The following is a 19,307-nucleotide window of genomic DNA, read 5'->3' on the forward strand; positions in this document are numbered from 1 at the left end:
ACTGCATATCATCACATCATCTCCCCTTGCACATCTTCTGAGGTCTGGATGGGGACACTTCCTTGGTAACAATGCTGCATATTTCATCTGCTGGCTTTTGCTGTACTCTAGTGCAATTTCCTGTCTACTCATCCATATGCCTCTTTAAACTGCAAGTTCCAATGCAGGGAGTATGATCAAGTATGTAAGGCCAGGTGAGTGGTATAGGAAATAAGAACTTTCAGAATTCAAATCATTTTCTTATTTGAAGAGATTCAAGCAGTGAGGCATGAAATAAATTCAAGGAGGAGGAATGGGGATAGCGAAGGATTAATTCAGAAATGGGAGAAAACATTTTGAAATAATATTTGTCCTATATACTTTGGAAAACAGTGATTTATTGGAACACCAGATGTCTCGGGACATCTTAATCACTTCACCAGACATCTTTTTTCTTTAAATGGTATCTCTCTATCCTCTTATCTGTGTTTAGTCTTAGGAAAGTTTTCATGGGTGATTTCCTTGTCCTGAGGAGCATAGTTCGTATGTTTGATGTCCCTCAGGAGTTCACAACTAGGTACTCATTTTTTATTTCCCTAATGGATCTGAAATAGACTGGCAGAAAAGGGATCCAAAGACCAGTGATTGTTATTTATTGCTTAATTATTTAACATCTCTGGCAGGCTCATGCAGCACAGGTAAATCAGGGGTGAGAAGAATCTGTCTTCTTTTCCAGTGCCTTGTTCTAAGTGCTAAACAACAGGTATACAGGTTTTTAAATCTCCTGTAGTATAACAGCCATAGACGGGACTATTAACTAATTTTTTTAAAAAAATAAAACCCAGTAGGACATTGGGGCAAATTATTTCAAATAGATGGCTTTTGGTTGTGTTACTGAGTTAGAAGGAATACTCGATTCAAAGGGTATTTTGGTATTTTAATGTTAACGTTTTCTTGTAATGATTACTCACTTACTCAATGGGTAGTTACCCAGCCCTGGGCTGGGATCAGGATAAAGAATCACAGCATTGTAGGATCTGAGGTTTCAGTGAGTTTTCTGGCCCTTCTCTTGCTTCTACGTGTTGATTTAGAGGCCACCTAAGAATAATTTTATTAGCATTACTTTATTTGCTTTCTATAAGTATAAAAATAATACACACTCATTGCAGAAAACTTTGAAGGAATGGAAAAGTACAATGAAGTTTTGAAAAATCACCTTATTACATATCTAAAAGAGTCACTGTTCACATTTCAGTATTATAGTATTTTATTCTCTTTATTCTGGCCATAATTTTAAATAGTTGCAATTATGTTGTAACATATGCAGCTTTGCAGATTACTTTTATCATTTAGATTATCACCTAAAAATGTTTATTAAAATATATATTAAATGTTAGAAAGTTATTATAAATATGTTTTAGTAACAGAATAACATCTTACTATATGAAAGTCCATTAGTAATTTGCTATTCTCCCAATTAACATTATCTGGTCCCAGCTACTTGGAGGCTGAGGTAGGAGGATCACTTGAGCCCAGGAGGTGGAAGCTAGAGTAAGCCAAGATCATGCCACTGCACTCCAACCTGGGCAACAGAGCGAGACCCTGTCTTCCCTCAAATTTTTTTTTAATAACACTATGATTAACATTTGTAAGTACCAATCATGTCCTTAGGCTATATTCCATTTCAAGGTAAAGAATTTCACTACCTATATTGTAGGCTTTTTAGTGGCTCAATATTTGGCCTGCTTTCCCAGCTATTTCTGTAAATATATCCTATGCTTCCATTATAGAGAAACTGTGGTTACTCAATTTGCAATTTGCCTTCTCTGTTTTTGAAGCTGTCTTCTCTTTCTAGAGTGACTTTTCATTTCTCTCCCCCATTGCCTCTCCCTACAGATCTTCTGTCCCATCCCCCAGTGTTCTACCTTATCTGCTTGGCAAACTCTTACTCATCCTTTAATGCTCAGCACAAAGCCAGCAAAGGCATCTGGAAACTTTGCTGACTTTCCTTGGCATGTATGCCCTGCCCCTACGCCATTGTCAGCTAAAACTCTCATCTTCTTTCACCCTCAGCACCTTGCACATGATCAGGCTGGAATATATAAAATTGCCATTTAACAGGTAAAAAATGGTTTAATAGTAGCAATTCATGTGGTTCTACATAATATGTACATACATACATCTGTGCTATTCTAACCACACTGCCTTTCCTTCTCTACCATTAGACTGTATCAGTGCCTGACACATAGTGGGTCTTTTGACATTTAACATTCTTTTGAAATGTCTTTTGAAAGTTCCAAAATGTATGCCTTTTTCTCTGCTGGTGTGCCAGAAACACTAATTATCACATAGTAGGTGTTGAATAAATATTTACTGAGTGAATTACTAATGAACACATTTTTAAGCCAATTTGCATTTTAGATATATGAATAGGTGAGAGGTCTCTTATTTTTGACTCTTTCTCACATTGACAGCTGATTGTTTCTTTCTAATTCTCTCAACTTCAATTCTGTTTTTCCTTTTAAGCCCAGTTTTCTCATCCTTTGAGCACTTGGTTGCTCAATAATATAATCTCTAGATTTTCCTTGTCATTTTTAAACAGGGGAAATAATGGCAACCACAGAGCTCTGCAGATTTGACCAGAGTGTCTGGTGAAAAGAGAGGATGTCCCTGATCTTTTGTAGCCTAGGTTCATCAAAACTCCAAGCATTAATTCCTCCCTGTATTAGTCCATTTTGAGGCTGCTGATAAAGACATACCCGAGATTGGGCAATTTACAAAAGAAAGGGGTTTAATGGACTTACAGTTCCATGTGGCTGGGAAGCCTCACGATCATGGCAGAAGGCAAGGAGGAGCAAGTCACATCTTACATGGATGGCAGCAAGCAAAGAGAGCTTGTACAGGGAAACTCCCATTTTTAAAACCATCAGATCTCATGAGACTCATTCACTATCATGAGAAAAGCACAGGAAAGACCTGCCCCCATAAATTCAGTCACCTCCCACTGGGTTCCTCCCACGAAATGTGGGAACTGTGGGAGTTACAATTCAAGATGAGATTTGAGTGTGGGCACAACCAAACCATATCACTCCCTTCTTGAGATTTTCATGGTGATGCATGAAAATTACCAGCAGCACATATGCAAAACTTTTCTGTGTCCTGGATAGCAAGCACTCTTAATCCATGCTCTTAGTGAGTAACCCAAGAGCAGATTGCCCTGTTGCTGATAAACTATCTAATCCTGACATTTTCTTCCTTCTTCCTGTCACTGTCTAAACTGGGGACATTTGAATCCTACAGATGTAAGACCTAAACAGTGAAAAGAAGAAAACGAAAATAAATGCCTCTTCTTTTCCACAGACTGTTGCTATTTTTAAAAACATCCTGGCTAATATATAAGAAGAAGAATATTGAAAGAAGTGGCAAAAATATGGCCTACTTTTGTATTTCACCTATTCAACATCCTCTTTTCTCATAACTGCTCTGTGGTTGATGATTGTTTATTTAAGGTGGTTAATGCAAATGGAAAGACAATTACCAAAGGGATGAGGATGCCTTCTCCCTCTCCCTGAGGGTTGGTCATAACATAAAATTATTATAAGGGAAGAATGAAACCTTCGCTAGTGAAGCTTCATGCCCTTGTTCATTCATGAACTGTCAGACCCTTGCGGGCCCAGTTTTGTCCCTCCTTATCATGATAGATGACTGGTAGGGAGTTCACCAGAGGCAACAGATGGGCAAGAATTTTTGCATTATTTTCATGACTATATTTAATTTCATAGTGATAAAGTTGGGTTCTACATTTATTTTATCCACATAACTTTTTTTCCTTGCTGTTTCAATGCTTGTAGAAGAGGTGTGAGTAGATTTTATCTTGGTATTCTATATTTTTTAAAAGGCAGGTTTCAGCTATAGTTGTGTCTTCCAGGTGGCGAGATTGGCATGATGCCTTGTTTTGACACCATTACATTGGTGGTTTCGGATGGAGAGGCTGGCCCTTTTGTGAATGTCTGTTGCTACAATGGACCCAATCCATCTGTTCCGCTTCATGCGTCCTTTCCAGTGTATGATCTCAACATCACGGTATACCCAGTAGACAACCAGCCACCTTCCATTGCAATAGGTGACAATGTGTTTTTCTGTTCCAGTACTATTGTCTGACCTAGTGTCATACCTGTGGTTCAGTGAGATAATACATTTCACTTATAGTCTAAAAAAGAAAACCAGCATACAGAGTTGTCCTTCAATAATTGCCTCAACACAAATTTGTGGAAAACCCAAATCTGTTAAGATTACAGGGCAAAAGAATTTACATGTTTAAAAATTTTAATATTTCTGTGTGGAGAGAGAATACGTGTGTTGGGATGTGTATGCGTGTGTGTGTGTGTGTGTCTTTGTGTGTGTGTTGGGACAAGGACAACATTGCAATCCTCAAATATTCTGATTTTATTTCACACGGGAAAATATAATTTGCTTGCTGAAGAGAGAGTAATTTATTTTATCCATAACAATTTCTATTAGAACAGAGTGAGTATACCGGAGAGACCATTTATATACATTTAACCTTATTTGCTTTTTAGAAAGTCATCTTTTCATAGGCATTATGTATATGTTCTGTCTCTCAGAAAAAAATTAAGCATATGTATGAATGTTACTGTAATTTGCAAACTATCTCCCAAGCAGTGTTCTGGAAAGAAAACATTATCCCAGCAGAATAATTAAGCATCAAGCCATTAAAAAAATCTTCGTTATGAGCAATTCATAATAGCTCTCAGGCAATTAACGCCCTGACAAACAGAGGTACCAACTGATCTTGAAGAGTACATAAACTACATTTAGTGGCTTAACATTAAAACAGTTTGGCAATTCTTACTTTCATTTGTCACTTCCATAGAGACACAAGGGAAATCAGAGTTCCTTGAGAATGACTAAAGGGCTGCGCTGGAGCAGTTAGTATTTCTGCTGTCTTTCCATTACCTTCCGACTTGCCTGGACAAGAAAAAAATATAATTCCATAGGTCAAAGTAAATTCACTCATTACCACTCAAGATTTTCACTTTAAAGAAAATTATGCCAAAGAAAATGAACATCTCCCATGGAAATGTTTTTGCACATGGGAGGCTTCTCTGAACTAGAATTTCAGTCACTGCATTTTGTCCTACCTCGTCTGTTTAGAGGATTTCATGCTAAGTTGTAATTGTGTTTTTATTTGTATGCAGGTCCCACATTTGTTGTAAATGAGGGCTGCTCAAGAGCCCTTACTGTTAACCATTTGTCCGCCACTGACCCTGACACTGCAGCAGATGACTTGGAATTTGTTTTGGTTTCTCCTCCTCAGTTTGGCTACCTTGAAAATATACTCCCTTCTGTGGGTTTTGAAAAAAGCAATATTGGCATAAGTATAGGTAAGCTGTAGCTTCGTGACCAGCAATGACTCCCTTCCTTATATTTATGGATGCAATTGGCCAGGTCATGCTTAATAACTGTGTAAGGACTTTCAAAATGTTTAAAGCACCGGGTGTGGTGGCTGACACCTGTAATCCCAGCACTTTGGGAGGCCAAGATGGGCAGGTCACCTGAGGTCAGGAGTTCGAGTCCAGCCTGACCAATGTGGTGAAACCCCGTCTCTACTAAGTATAAAAAATTAGCCAGGTGTGGTGGCACATGCCTGTAATCCCAGCTACTTGGGAGGCTGAGGCAGGAGAATTGCTTGAAACCAGGAGGCAGAAGTTGCAGTGAGCTGAGATTGTGCCATTGCACTCCAATCTGGACAGCAAGAGCGAAACTCCGTCTCAAAAAAAAAAAAGTTTAAAGCACCATATGTATTCAATGAATTATTATTACTATTATAGCTGATGCTTTTGAATCTTACTATTTTTCATTTAAATTTTTATTCTGACTTTCCCCATGCATGCAAATTTACTTCAAAATAAATGGAATTTTACTTAGGAAAAATACAAGAGTAAACATTGAAGAAAGAATGGTTTAAAAGGTCCTCATAACAACACAGGATGCCATGAGAGAGTGAATCTAGTGGGAGCTCACAAGGTCTCATTCTCACAACCTTTTAGCATTTTGAATAGATATTGGTGGAAAGGGTGAGGAAATATACTATGGCTGTCACACAGAGAAAGCCTGAAATGTTGAAGCAGATGACATTAATTTTAAAACCAAAACGTGTCCCAGATACTTAAATAGCTCTTGTATTTCAGGCAAAACCAAACCAACCAAAACAAAAACAGAAAGCAAAAACAAAGTCTTCCAAAGACATATAAATGATTCTCCCAACCCCTTTTGAAGAATGTCCATTTTAAATATGAAAGAGACTGAATTTAAGATTAATTGCATTCAATGTTACTCAATTTTTCTTGTGACTTAATGCACATCTTTAAGCATTTTTCTCTTTGGATTTAAGCCCATGTCAAAATACTGAAACAGCGGGTTAGCTAATTCCACTCAATCCAGCCCCTTACTTGATATGTACGTCTTCAAGTAGGCAGATGATTGATTGACTCTTATTTTGCCTTTACGTGACGGAGGTGGTCTCTTTTTATACTCAAGTATGACAGAGAACCATTCATGCAAAAGTAGTCATTTAATCAAGGGAAGGTCTCTGACATTTATTCTGAGTATCTGAAGTATTCTTGAAGTCCCTGTGCATACTGGTTAAAAAGTATTACTCTTCTGTTCTCCATGCAAATTTTATTCTTCTTTATGATCTATGGATATCTGCCTTTATGTTGATGGTTGGCTGTTGTAGCAGCCCTTGATAGCAGATACTTAGGTCAACTGCTATGATCTCTTATTTGCATTACTGAGAAATTGACTATTATTGGGTTAAGGATTAAGGACCAATAACTTGGAAAAGATTTTTTTCTTATTTATCTGTTCCATCTTGGTGTGCTCTAGATTCATTTCAGTGGAAAGACATGAACGCTTTTCACATTAACTATGTGCAGTCCAGGCATCTGAGGATAGAACCAACTGCTGACCAGTTCACGGTGTACGTCACAGATGGGAAGCAACACTCCTTGGAGATACCATTTTCTGTTATAATCAACCCCACAAATGATGAAGCTCCTGACTTTGTAGTGCAGAATATTACTGTAAGAAACATATCCAAATGTTCCATTTCTCTGTTATCATTTTGATTTTTATTTTCAATTAGTCCATTTACATTGCTCTAAGTGCATTAACACATTGCATTGGTGAGGAGTGGGGAAGGCTATGTTATGTAATGCAATCGTTTGAAAATTATTAATCTTCCTGCCTTTCCTCTTTTGTTGGCATATGGGTTTCTCTGGAGAGCCCTTCAGTAATTATGAGAGAGAAAAAAAATCTACAGATGATTCCATCGATACCTACCTCCATTGTCTTGTATCTGCCTAGGGTTGGGGCTTCTGAAGTAATAAGACCACTGGGAAGTTGTCCCTTGCTCTTCTCTGGAAGTAGTCATGGTTTTTTCGTTTCTTGTTTTTTGAGATGGAGTCCCGCTCTGTCACCCAGGCTGGAGTGCAGTGGTGCGATCTCGGCTCACTGCAAGCTCCGCCTCCCGGGTTCACGCCATTCTCCTGCCTCAGCCTCCCGAGTAGCTGGGACTACAGGCGCCCGCCACCATGCCCGGCTAATTTTTTGTATTTTTACTAGAGACGGGGTTTCACCGTGTTTACCAGGATGGTCTCGATCTCCTGACCTCGTGATCCGCCCGCCTCGGCCTTCCAAAGTGCCGGGATTACAGGCATAAGCCACCGCGCCCAGCCAAAGTTGTCATGGTTTTACCTGCATTCCCTAGAGAGACTATTGGAGAGTGAAAAATATGAAGTCCTGTGTGTTACGGGCAAGCAGACTTTAAGCGTCACATAATTTTTTTTAGATAATCATATTTTGCTTTCTTGTAAGAAAATGCATTTATTTTGTAGATAGTTGGGCTTCTGTCAAGTTATGCTGCAAGAAGATTTGAGGTTTTAGTTTAAGCTATTATAATCCATTCCAAACCTGTCTACTAATCAGGTTTGGCATTTTATGTATATTGATCTAAAATTTTTGTTGTCCTAATCTCAATAATCTATTCAATCTGCAAGAAACAACCTCACGTTTTAGTCAAGCTCTATGAAGAAGGATATTATAACATATTTTAAGTTGCTTTATTAAAGTTCTTCAAGAAAAAGGCAAGGTCCTATTTAAAATGTTTTCATAAGTATACCATTGTAAGTTGAACTATGATGCCACTTTAATCTTTAATAAGTAGGGCTAGATAAAAGAAAATCGGCATTCTTTTAGCACAAGTATCATATATGGCAAGTGATTTTTTGTTAACACATGTTCAATAAAATGTGGTTGCAGGAGGGTGCCCTTCGAAGTCAGTAAGAGAGGGTGAAATGAAAGGATGCTTTAGGCCAGGCATGGTGGCTCACTTTGGGAGGCTGAAGCAGGAGGATCCTTTGAGCCCAGGAGTTCAAGGCCAGCCTGGGCAATGTGGCAAAACCCCATCTCTACAAATAATAAAAATAAATTTTAAAAATTAGCCAGGCTGGTGGCACATGCCTATGGTCCTAGCTACTTGGGTGCTGAGGTGGGAGGATTGCTTAAGCCTGGGTGGGTGAGTCTGCAGCGAGCCATGATTGAGCCACTGCACTGTAGCCTGGGCAACAGAGAAGACCATGAGGGAGGGAGGGAGGGAGGGAGGGAGGAAGGAAGGAAGGAAGGAGGGGAGGGGAGGGGAGGGGAGGGGAGGGGAAAAGGAAAAGAGAGAAAGGGAAAGGAAAAGAAAAAAGGGAGGGAGGGAAAGAAAGAGAAGAAGAGAGGAAGGAAGGAGAGAGAAAGAAAGAAAGAAAAGAGAAAGAGAAAGAAGAAAGGGAGGGAGGGATGGAAAGAGAGAAAGAAAGAGGATGGAAGGAAGGGGAAAAGGGAGAAAGGGAGAAAGGGAAAGGAAAAGAAAAAAGGAAGGGAGGGAAAGAGAAGAAGAGAGGAAGGAAGGGAGGAAAAGAGAAGAAGAGAGGAAGGAAGGAAGGAAAGAGAAAGAGAAAGAGAGAAAGAAAAAAAGAAAAGAAAGGAAAGAAAGAGAAAGAAGAAAAGAAAGAAAGAGAAGAAAGAAAGGGAGGAAGGGAGGGAGGGAGGGAAAGGAAAGAAGGAAGGAAGGAAGTTTTCACAAATTCAAATCATACATGTCCTTCAAGGCTTAATTACTTTCTCAGTCATGAAAACATCCTGATCTCTGCCCTTTTGTGATTCTTGTTTATGAATATCTAGCAGCACTAGAGATTTTCTTCCTTGAGTTATAGTTATTGATGGACCTTTGCAGTCTTACCTGACTTGGGTTGTTGAGAATGCTATGTAGCATAGTAACATTGCAAATTACCAACATGCATGTGTGGAATTTATATACTCTTATTATTTAGATTTTGCTACATTTCAAAACAGGCAACAGAAATACTTCTTTGTTCTCTCAATCCTCATGAGAAAAAAAGATTGAATCAGCTAAGTAACATATTGTCAAGTTCTAAATGACTAGATACTACATGAAATGATAAACATTCAATTGTCTTTGTGTTTAAAGGATTATGAACCTGAAGTGGGTGTGAGAGGGAATGGGAAGAGTAGTTCAGGAAATTTGGAAGTATAAGAATTGGAGGGAGATGAGGGACCCATTATGAAAATATACATAATTATGCATCCAGTAGCATCCTTTGGCATTGTTGTTGATTTCAATGGAAATACAGAAGTTTTTACTGCAATAACAAAAATAAAAACCACCAAATATGCTTAGTGTATGTAGCAGATATTTGTATCACTTATAAAGCAGATGGAAACAAGACTTGTAGAAGCAAGGAGATCCACGAGGATTGGTTTATGAAGGTGAAGGTTCTAGATTCAGTTTTACAACTGAACTTTTCCATGACTTCTTGAAAGCAAACACCGTCTTGGTTGCATTTTTCCCCTGACCTTTGACTTATGAACAATACATATTTTAAAAATTATATGTCCTTTGTCCTTCATGGAAATGAATAAAGTGCTTTGAAATCTACAGAAAAAAATGTAAGGGAGATTAATAGATCTGTTACTTCTTTTACATTCCTATTAAACCAGCAATTTCTTTTTAGGACTCATCCTATATAAATCTCATAGAAAATTTGAAGTAGGATATATTCAAATGATTTCTTTTAAGCAGTTTGCCAAAGAAAGACAAGTTGTCTTTCATGCATTGTTGACTTTTCTGTTGTGTCCTTGCTCAGGTGTGTGAGGGTCAGATGAAAGAGTTGGACTCTTCCATCATCAGCGCTGTGGACCTGGACATTCCCCAGGATGCCCTGCTGTTCAGCATCACTCAAAAGCCACGCCATGGCCTCCTCATCGATAGGGGGTTTAGCAAAGACTTCTCTGAGAATAAGCAGCCAGCCAGCCCTCACCAGAAACATGCACCTGTTCACAGCTTTTCCATGGAACTCCTCAAGACTGGTATAGCATGTTCCACTTCCAAGCATTTGTTATTGTTGATTGAATAATTTAACCCATACTTATATGTGAAATCTAAAAAGGTCAAACTAACATAAGCAGAGAGTAGAATGGTGGTTACTAGAGGCTGAGAGTGGGAGGATTGGGGAGTTGTTGGTTAAAGGATATGAAATTTCGGTTAGACAGGAGGAATAAGTTCAAGAGATTTATCGTACAGCATTAGTGACCGTAGTTAACAATATATTGCATACTTGAAAATTCTTAAGACGGTGGATTTTAAGAGTTCTCACCAATCAAAAAAGATGAGTATGAGAAGTAATGTATCTGTTAATTAGCTTGATTTAACCATTCCACAATGTGGCCAGGCCTGGTGGCTTACGCCTGTAATCCCAAAACTTTGGGAGACCAAGACAGGTGGATCACTTGAGGTCAGGAATTTGACACCAGCCTGGCCAACATGGTGAAACCCTGACTCTACTAAAAATACAAAAATTAGCCAAGTGTGATGGTGCACTTCTGTAATCCCAGCTACTCAGGAGGCTGAGGCACAAAATCGCTTGAGCCTGGGAGGCAGAAGTTGCAGTGAGCCAAGATGGTGCCACTGCACTCCGGACTTCCAGCCTGGGCGACAGAGTGAGACCCTGTCAAAAAACAAACAAACAAACAAAAACCAAAATAAACCCATTTCACAATGTATACATGCATCAAAACACCCCGTTATATATCATAAATATATACAATGTTTATTTGCCAATTAAAAAATAAAAATTTAAAAATAATTTAACCTAGAAAAGGTAATAATACATCACAGAAATAGGGGGTGAAGAAATAGCATTCACCTACTTTATTCATTTGTCTCTCAAGGGCTCTCTCTAGGGCTGGATTAATGTAGGACGGGAAGCCCTAGGTAGGGGTAGTAGGTAATTGAAAAGGCAACAACATGTTTTCTTTCACTTTTAGACTACCATTAAAAATGATATTTGAGTTTTTATTGTATTTTCACTCAAACATTTAATGCTATAATAAAAAAAATCCTTTTTAAAACTATTGAGATCATGAAACTACATTTTAAGAGATTGGTCTGCCAACATTTCCACAGTTGAAACAAATATAGAACCACATATAATAACGCTCATTATTCTCTGAGGGGAAAATTTACTCTTTAGAGAAATAGCACATTGCATAGCAGCCTGAATTATTTTTTAATTACTCTTTTAAAAAATTCAATCTTATCCCATTTTTCACATATGAAAATACTTTTAAAAATTTGAGAAAAGTGTGCGGTTCCTGAATTACTGCTTCCTCCCATTCTCCTTCCTTAGGTGTTTTCTTTTCCCAGCCTGTAAGGTCCTTCCCCCTCCTTTGCCAGGCTAGACAAGGCTGTGCCTTCAGAACGCACCTTTCTGTTAACCTCCGCTTGAGCCCCACCCAAGGTCTCCAAGCCACTCCTTCTCTGTGCTTGTTTCATCTTAGCACTTGTTTAACATTTTTCCAACTTCTTTTAGTTATTTGTTTCCCCAACTAGTGTGTAAGCTTTCTGCCTCAAAGGTTTTTTGTAATTGTTGCAAAAATCATCTCAGGTTTAAATTTAAAAAGTGCATTTATATATTTCTCAGCTTTTATCAATTGCAAAGAAATACATTCTAGGACATAAATGATGATATTACCAAATCAATAAACCACATGCTACAAATAATAGAATACATTGTTTAAAATTTTTTTTCAAATTTGACCAAGGAAAAAATAATAATAATTCAAAATTTACTCTCAAGAAAGTACATTTTAAAAAAATAAAATTTGTTGGTTATTATCTAGTTAAATAAGAATTATATGATCATTGTGTACAGTTTGGACACAGTCATTTTGAAGAAAAAATAAAAATTTCCTACATAAAAATTAGTATTTGGGTTAATATTTTGGAGACTTTCTCAGAAATTAGATTTTCACCTCTATTTTATCTGTGGTTCATTTATGGCTACATTTTTTAAAAAACTTTAGTGTATTCTCATAAACATGCCCCCAAACAAATATACAAAGTTTATAAAACTCTTCCCATATTATATAATCTGTTTTTCTTCTTACCCTTTTTTTTTTTCTTTTTGAGACAGGGTCTTGCACTGTCACTTAGGCTGGATTGTGGTTGTGCAGCCACAGTTCACTCCAGCCTCGACTTCCAGGGCTCAAGTGATCCTCTGACCTCAGCCTCCCAACTAGCTGAGACTACAGGCACAAGTCACCACACATACCACTGGCTGATTAAAAAAAAATTTTGTAGGACAACACAGGGTCTTCCTATGTTGTCCAGGCTGGTCTCGAACTCCTGGGCTCAAGTGATTTTCCTGCACTGGCCTTCCAAAGTGCTGGTATTATAGGAGTGGGTCAGCATAACTGGCCTCTTCTTACTTTTAAAATATTGAGACCGGGCATGGTGGCTCACACGTGTAATCCCAGCACTTTGGGAGGCCAAGATGGGTGGATCACTTGAGGTCAGGAGTTCGAGACCAGCCTGGCCAACATGGCAAAAACCAGACTCTACTAAAAGTGCAAAAATTAGCCAGGTGTGGTCACACCCGTCTGTAACCCCAGCTACTTGGGAGGCTGAGGCATGAGAATCACTTGAACCCAGGAGGTAGATGTTGCAGTGAGCCAATATCATGTCACTGCATTCCAGCCTGGGTGACAGAGTGAGACTCTGTCACAAAAAAATTTGTTATTATTATTAAAAATGTAGCTTTTGATAATTACATAATAAAATCATCATATAGACTTACTATGCTGTAATTTTTTAAAAGAGATGACTTTGTCACCCAGGCTTGAGTGAAGTGGGATGATCATAGCTCACTGCAGCCTCAAATTCCTGGGATCAAGCATTCCTCCCTGCCTGAGCCTCTTGAGCAGCTATGACTACAGGAGTCACCTGGCTAGTGTTTCAGAAAAAAAATTCTTTTAAAGACAAGGTCTCATTATGTTTTCCAAACTGGCCTCGAACTCCTGGCCTCAAGCGATCCTCCCACTTGAGCCCCGACGAGCTGTTAGGACTATAGGTGCTCACCACTGTACTGGCTCCTGTGCTACAATTTTATACAACTATCTCCCACTTTAAAATATCCAGATAGTTTTCCATTTCTTGATATTAAAAGTTATATTTCAGTAAACATTTTATATAAATCTGGGTGCATATCTCCTAGTATTTTAGTAGCTTTGAAGTAAGTTTTGAAAATGTGAAATGTTAGGCTTCCGATTTTATTCTTTTTTGAGGCGGTTTTGGCTGTTCTGAGACTCTTGAATTTCCATTTAAATGTTAGGTAGATTTTAAAAAAATAGTTACATTGTTAATATTTAAGTTTTGATCTATTAAGAATTCATTTTGATGATTGGCTCGAGGTAGGGATATAACTCTATAATTTTCCCCAAATAATTAACTTTCTCAGTTTTATTTAAATACACTGCACCTTTGTTTATATAGTTTATTTAAAAATATATTCTTTCCTAACTGATTTTAAATAACACCCTTAATCAAATACTAAATTATTTAAATAAAAAGTCTTTAATAGGCTAAGAAGGCACTCTTTTATTTCATAAAACAAGTTTAATTTCACCCTACTGCACTGATAAATGAACTCTTGCTAATACCCCTGCCTTGAAAATTAAGACATTATCTGTGACATATGTCATGATGGTTCAATCATAAGGAAGATTTACTTTTTTTTTTTTCCTTCTTCCAGGAATGAGGTTGACGTATATGCATGATGACTCAGAGAGCCTTGCTGATGATTTTATAATCCAATTGTCAGATGGGAAACATAAGATACTTAAAACCATTTCAGTAGAGGTCACCCCAGTTAATGATGAAAAACCAATGCTGAGCAAGTAAGCTACCTGAAAAGAGTCCCTTTCAGATTTCTATGCAATTCTATGAAATCTACAATACTGGGTACAGGTGTGTGTGTCTCCCAAAGAAGCAAGTCTTCGCTAGCTCCTATCACAGCTTGCCCCTGCCACTCAGGCATGAGGAACCTTTAGTGCAAATGTTAGTTAAGGTAAGCTCTACTTAACAATCAGCCCTTTAATTACTTGATTTTCTTCTAAACATACTAATTAGTTGTAAAGAATAAGAATGACTGAACACACAGTATGGAATGAACAGTCTACTAAACATATAAACACATGCATTTACACCAACGTGACTGCACACCTACCAAAGTGCAATTAATATATAGATTCAACTAAAGTCTAATAACATTAACTGCAGACAGTCCTTACAACAGATTTGCTGAAACTTGTAACTAAGTGTGGCTGAGGGAAATAAATCAACCCACTTCTTTCATTATCTTGGTACTTTTTTGTCCACCAGTTCTCTACTGTGTTCCATATGGGTCAACACCCCCTCCCACCTCACATCGAAATCATCATTTTCTAAAATTCTGAGTGATATTATTCAATTGTAAACTTTCTCAGTATCTCCCTGTATTAGTCTGTTCTCACACTGCTACAAGGACATACCCGAGACTGAGTAACTTATAAAGAAAAGAGGTTTAATTTACTCACAGCTCTGTAGAGATTGGGAGGACTCAGGAAACTTACGATCATGGCAGAAGAGGAAGCAAACACATCCTTCTTCACGTGTGAAGGAGAGAGAAAAACAAGTGCCCAGTAAAGGGGAAAGCCCCTTATAAAACCATCAGATCTTGTGAGAACTGACTCACTATCATGAGAACAGGATGGGGGAAACTGCTCCATGATTCAATTATCTCTACCTGGTCCCTCCCACGGCACATGGAGATTATGGGAACTACAATCAAGATGAGATTTGGGTGAGGATACAGCCAAACCATATCACTCTCTCTGTAGCTGCTCAGAGTTTGATCATAGGGTATTGAGTATTCATTAATTCTACTTCTATAGCCCCAGCCATTTCTTTTACAATTGGCAGCTGAACAGAGTTTTAGGGGACCAACTCTTCTCTACAGCTAGAAGTAAAAAAGCATCTGGTTCTTGGAACCTCCTTGATGACTTCACCTCTTTATTTAGTAGTGCAGCAGTAAGAGGCATGTTGTAGATAGTCTGGGTTTTTATCAGGGAGTGAATAACTTACTGAAAGCACCCAAACCCCCCAAATCTCTTCCACTCTGCAGAAAGGAGGGCCTCAAACAAGTCCCTTCCTTATCTGCCGCATATCCTGCTGTTCCCTGTGAGCCACTGATAAGGTTCTTAAAAAGCATTATGGGAAATACTGATGATAGATTTTTGGAGGGTTGCATCTCATACATCAGTTTGTCTGAAAGTATTCACCAAAAAATTTCTATTTTCTTATTTCTTAACTAATATGTTGGATTAGTATAGCCTTTATTTATAAATATGAAAATATGAAGGCTGTCACAGTATTACAGTACCTCCTTTTTGGTGATCTCATTTTAAGAGGCAGGGAGGTGAAAGCTGGCAGGGTGAGGGCCCTGGGGCATCCACTGGGGAGGGGTAAAAGCTGGCATTTATTAAGTGCTTACTATAGGACAGACAGTATATTAGATTCTTTCACATATATTATTTCATTAAATCCTCACCAAAATTGTGGAAAATACATATTGTTATCCTCACTGAGGAAAACTGAGACCAGAGAGGTAAAAGAGCTTACACTAGGCACCCACTCAACTCCATTTGACTCCAAAGGCGGTGCTCTTGTTACTAAACTCACTGGAATAGCTACATCTGCAGAATCATCAAACCTCCTTCAATCCTACTTCAAAAACCCTCCCTTTTCTGTGCTTCCTCTTTCCTTCTCTCCTGTGGATAGGAAGTAATATACTCTCTTTCTCTTCCATGTGTGTCCTTGGGCATATCACCTCTTTCCTTCTCCCGGAAACTGCTCCATTATTTTTTCCTCCAGTATCTTCAATCTCTCCCTTTTCATTTCCTCTGTTAACAAGACAAAGGGATATGGATTGTGGTTAAGAGAGCAAATGCTGGAGTCAGATTGATTCAGTTCAGCCACTTACCAACAGTGTGATCTTGAACATGTTGTTTAACCTCTCTCAATCTCTCTGTTAACCTCTCTGTAAATGAGGATAGTAGTGGTATCCTCTTAATAGGATTGTTGCAAGGATTAAATAAAATATGTAAACATGCTTGAAAGACTAGCTACTACATGGTAAGTGCTACTAAGTGTTATTGTTATTATTACAAGCAGATATCCTAATTGTAAAAATACAAAGACAAGCTAGTCCCCCATTCATTTCACTGAGGAACTTTTTGGGAGAGTAGTTTGTGCTTGCTTCTTCCATTTCTGCCCACTTTCTCCAATCTCCACTTTATTATTTTTTTCTTTCTTTCTTTCTTTCTTTTCTTTTCTTTTTTTTTTTTTTTTTGAGACAGAGTCTCGCTCTGTCACCCAGGCTGGAGTGCAGTGGCGCGATGTTTGTTCACTGCAAGCTCCGTCTCCCAGGTTCACACCATTCTCCTGCCTCAGCCTCCCAAGTAGCTGGGACTACAGGCGCCTGCCACCACGCCTGGCTAATTTTTGTATTTTTGGTAGAGATGGGATTTCACCATGTTGGCCAGTATGGTCTCGATCTACTGAACTCGTGATCTGCCTGCCTCAGCATCCAAAAGTGCTGGGATTACAGGCATGAGGCACCGCGCCTGGCCCAATCTCCACTTTATTAAAGATGCTCCCTTAAAAGTTACTCTTGGCTTTCCCACCAAATCTAATGGCTCTTCTAACCTTCCTGGACTCTTTGAGAGCATGTAACGCCATTTCTTTGCTATTCCTTTTAGCTACTGTAGAGGATGCTTTGGGTCTTGCAAATCACAGCCCCTCAGCCCATCTCTGATTCTGGTCCCGATCGTGGTAGAATTTGCCATGTCAGTGTCCCACCTCAGGTGTCCGCAGTGCCTCACTCCACTTTTCTGCCTCAGGGCTTTCATGCAGCCCATGTCCAGGCTCAGCAGAGAGCACTCTGGGGACAGCCCTTAACCTCGGTTGCTAGTAGATAAGATAAATGCTCCAGCTTCTTGTCCATTAGGAGCACAATTTGAATCACATCTGTGTGGTTCCTCAAGATACCCAGCAGGATTGAGCCCCAATTCTCCATAGCAGTAAAATACCCTTTGTTGCCTTTTTCTCCTTCCCTTTCTCTCCTACTCCCTCTCTCCTGCCTCCTGGAATCACTTCACAAATAAATTACCTTCCTTGTCCTAGGATCCTTTTAGGGTAACCTAGATTATGACACACCTTGTCCCCTCTCTTGGCTTCCAGACATTGAATTCTGACGCTGAATTCCAAACATTTCATTCTGACCAGAAATTTAATTCTGAATTCTTCCTACCAAACTCTTTATCTTCTTAATGACGTTGGCTTCCCGTTTTGATTAATCTATCTGACCGCTAATCTCCATAAGCCCTCAACCAACTGATTGCTTAGCTTTCTGGAATAATGGGATTCCCATTCTCTAGTAAAGAGGTGTGCAGATGTCACCACCCACTGCGAGGGAAGATGTCAGCCCTGGGTAGCAAGATACTCACCCTGAGTGAAAGTTGTTGGAACTGAGGTGTTCAGGTTTTGGCATCTCCGCAGAGGAGCGTAACACTGTTGATGCCAGTTGCTGGTTCTCAAATGTCCTTTATCTGAATCCCAAGAAATTCAGGCATCCCAATTTTTCTCAGAAACTCAGCGGTAAAATTGGACAGAGTTAGGCCCCATGTGATGACCACAACTGAGAGCTAGAAACACTGGTGGAAAGAGATCCCTTTCTCACTTTGGCAAGACCAGGGACAATGGCCATATAGGCTGTGAAGGCAGCAGCACCGCACAGTAAAGGAGCTATAGAAACCACAGCAGCAGTGGCTCTGGTAGGAGCAGCAGCAGCTCTACCCCAGCCTACTGTTCAAGAAGACAGGAGCTAACCTGGCATCTGTAACAATGGGAAAAGATGAATCTACAACAAGAACACATACCACCCAGAACATTACTTAGAAGAGGAAGAGTAATTTAGAGAGTCCCAGATTACCTAAATATCACCTAACTCAGAATGGCATATCATCAATGGCACTGGAACATCTGTAGGCCAGTCATTGAATCTCTTTAATTGAGTTTCTGTCTATAAAATTAGAACACTCATACCTAGCCCTCTTACTTCATGGAGCTGTTGTTGTGAGAGTAAAATGAAATACTGGAAACAAGATCATTTTATAGAATAAATTATAACTTACAAAATTGTAAAGTTCGGTACATGTAATCAATTAGAAGTGCCTAATTACCTCCTCCCACATTCATTAGGGCTGACCCATTGTCTTTTCAGACTTTCACATGTGAGGGTAGAGAGCCTGTTTCATTCCTCTCACTAGTCATCTTCAGTGCTTTGAGTGTTGAATATCATTCCTTAATTGTTGAAGATTGGGAACTGTGATAGTCAATATAAGTGTCCCCTACTAAAGGAATGTCTTCTATTTTTATATCAACCCAGACATTTTTCTTTTTACAGGAAGGCTGAAATTGCAATGAATATGGGTGAAACTCGTATTATTTCTAGTGCTATTCTTTCAGCCATAGATGAAGACTCGCCCAGGGAGAAGATTTACTATGTATTTGAAAGGCTTCCCCAAAATGGGCAACTTCAGCTTAAGGTTAGTGACTTTTTACTTTTATTTTTCAAAACTAATGTAGCAGGTATAAATCTTCTCAATATACACATTTCTATGATGGGATTTATTCTCTGATAGACATATATTTGCCCAGAAGTAGAAAATTTAATTTTACTAGTTCAGGGTGAATTCATGCTGTTCTCAAGTCTTTATCAACATGGGGTAAATTCAACAAATATTAAGATTCTTCATTGCTCCCTCTCCCGTAGGATTATCCCTAAATTCTGAGGGAGGGAATT

The 19,307-nt window shown here is 38.8% G+C and overlaps 1 protein-coding gene and 1 long non-coding RNA gene across 9 annotated transcripts in view; one reads left to right on the top strand and one right to left on the bottom strand.

The window, feature by feature from the left end:
• FREM1 (FRAS1 related extracellular matrix 1) overlaps positions 1-19,307 on the top strand; it is a 256,761-nt gene that overhangs the window by 180,573 nt on the left and 56,881 nt on the right. For all 8 annotated transcript variants that reach the window (XM_063649502.1, XM_063649503.1, XM_063649501.1 and 5 more), the window contains 6 exons: positions 3,908-4,102; positions 5,199-5,384; positions 6,889-7,085; positions 10,212-10,434; positions 14,157-14,301; positions 18,909-19,050. In XM_063649502.1, the coding sequence (XP_063505572.1) occupies positions 3,908-4,102; positions 5,199-5,384; positions 6,889-7,085; positions 10,212-10,434; positions 14,157-14,301; positions 18,909-19,050 (1,088 nt within the window). The remainder of the gene's footprint in view (positions 1-3,907; positions 4,103-5,198; positions 5,385-6,888; positions 7,086-10,211; positions 10,435-14,156; positions 14,302-18,908; positions 19,051-19,307) is intronic.
• On the bottom strand, positions 1,011-15,016 carry LOC129044268 (uncharacterized). Its single transcript, XR_008504638.1, has 3 exons — positions 14,980-15,016; positions 4,853-4,968; positions 1,011-1,077 (listed from the first exon to the last, which is right to left on the bottom strand). It is a non-coding gene; the product is annotated as an uncharacterized LOC129044268 (long non-coding RNA).

Source organism: Pongo pygmaeus, chromosome 13, assembly GCF_028885625.2.
Source record: "Pongo pygmaeus isolate AG05252 chromosome 13, NHGRI_mPonPyg2-v2.0_pri, whole genome shotgun sequence".
Taxonomy (NCBI): Eukaryota; Metazoa; Chordata; class Mammalia; order Primates; family Hominidae; genus Pongo; species Pongo pygmaeus.